Here is a 1,116-nt window from a genome sequence, read left to right on the forward strand (position 1 = left end):
GACAAAAGATTTTTACGTTAAACTTTAATACGTTCATTAATTAATTTCTATTTGCATCGTGATAGAAGTCAATATAAACTTACCCGTTTTTTATTATCTCTAAATAAGGCGATTGTTTTTGTGTCACAAAAAGCGGGTATCCCATAAAAATCGTGTTCATAATATCTATTTCAGTTAAACTGTATTTCTCCTCTTCCTGATATGTGAGTTGTATGATGTGGTACATTGCGCTTCTTCCGGCATGAAACGCGAAAGGTTCGCTTCTCATGCGGCGTACCCCTTCTTCCAGACTCATCCAGTTCGGTTTGTGTCCCCTCGGTTCAATTTTCTGCTCCACGATCGCCTTTCTGATAGGATCTTGGAAAGACTACATAAAACAAAATTTATTTTTCTCAATATAATCTTTTATTGTTTAACTCTTTGTTTTATAACAATTATATTTACTTTAAAATAATATCGAAAGAATGGTATATCATGTGCACCAACAGTTAACGGGCTATATAAGAGATCGGAAATGGTTTTGATTGAATCTGTGGTAGACTGTAAAAGAGCCACGATGTTCGCCGTGTAAGCCGCGTAAAGGCTCAGTGAAGCCAGTAGTAACATAAGAGTGATGATTCGAGTTGAAATTCTATATGGCTCATACGAATATCCTACGAATGCACAAAAGCAATTTTTCTATTATTTGACTCTTATATATTCTGTATATATAATATATCCTTTTTCTCTAAAGTAACACGCTCTCTTGTTACAAATTGGAATTCTTTTTTTACGTTTAATTTTTCTTTTTGTCTATATTTTATAATCACGTAATCATCGAACAAAGAATAAAAGTAGAAAGGTTTTATTTCGCACATGATCCAAATAGAGGTGAGAGAGAAATTAATTGAGAGAAAATAGATTTCCCAAAAGAGGAGAGAATAAATTTCGAAATAGGAAGCTTCTATTATATTTTACGAGTTCATTTTCTCGAAATATTTGGACTTGAAAATTGAAAAGCTATTATATTATTATACCTTGTTGCGCCATTGCACCTAAAAGGACAAAAAGATCATCGATAGCCGTCGGTTTGCTGACATTCAATTGATTCCAGTAAGCTGCCGAGTTTTTCGAAGT

The 1,116-nt window shown here is 33.3% G+C and overlaps 1 protein-coding gene across 1 annotated transcript; it reads right to left on the reverse strand.

Annotated features, from left to right (window-relative positions):
- Positions 1 to 83: 83 nt before the first annotated feature.
- Positions 84 to 1,107, reverse strand: LOC105460983 (the record flags this gene model as incomplete). Its single annotated transcript, XM_011707484.1, has 3 exons — positions 1,017 to 1,107; positions 445 to 653; positions 84 to 367 (listed from the first exon to the last, which is right to left on the reverse strand). Coding segments are annotated over exons 1-3 (506 nt in total), but the record flags the coding sequence as incomplete, so codon positions are not given.
- Positions 1,108 to 1,116: the final 9 nt, after the last annotated feature.

Source organism: Wasmannia auropunctata, unplaced genomic scaffold, assembly GCF_000956235.1.
Source record: "Wasmannia auropunctata unplaced genomic scaffold, wasmannia.A_1.0 LD312153.1, whole genome shotgun sequence".
Classification (NCBI taxonomy): Eukaryota; Metazoa; Arthropoda; class Insecta; order Hymenoptera; family Formicidae; genus Wasmannia; species Wasmannia auropunctata.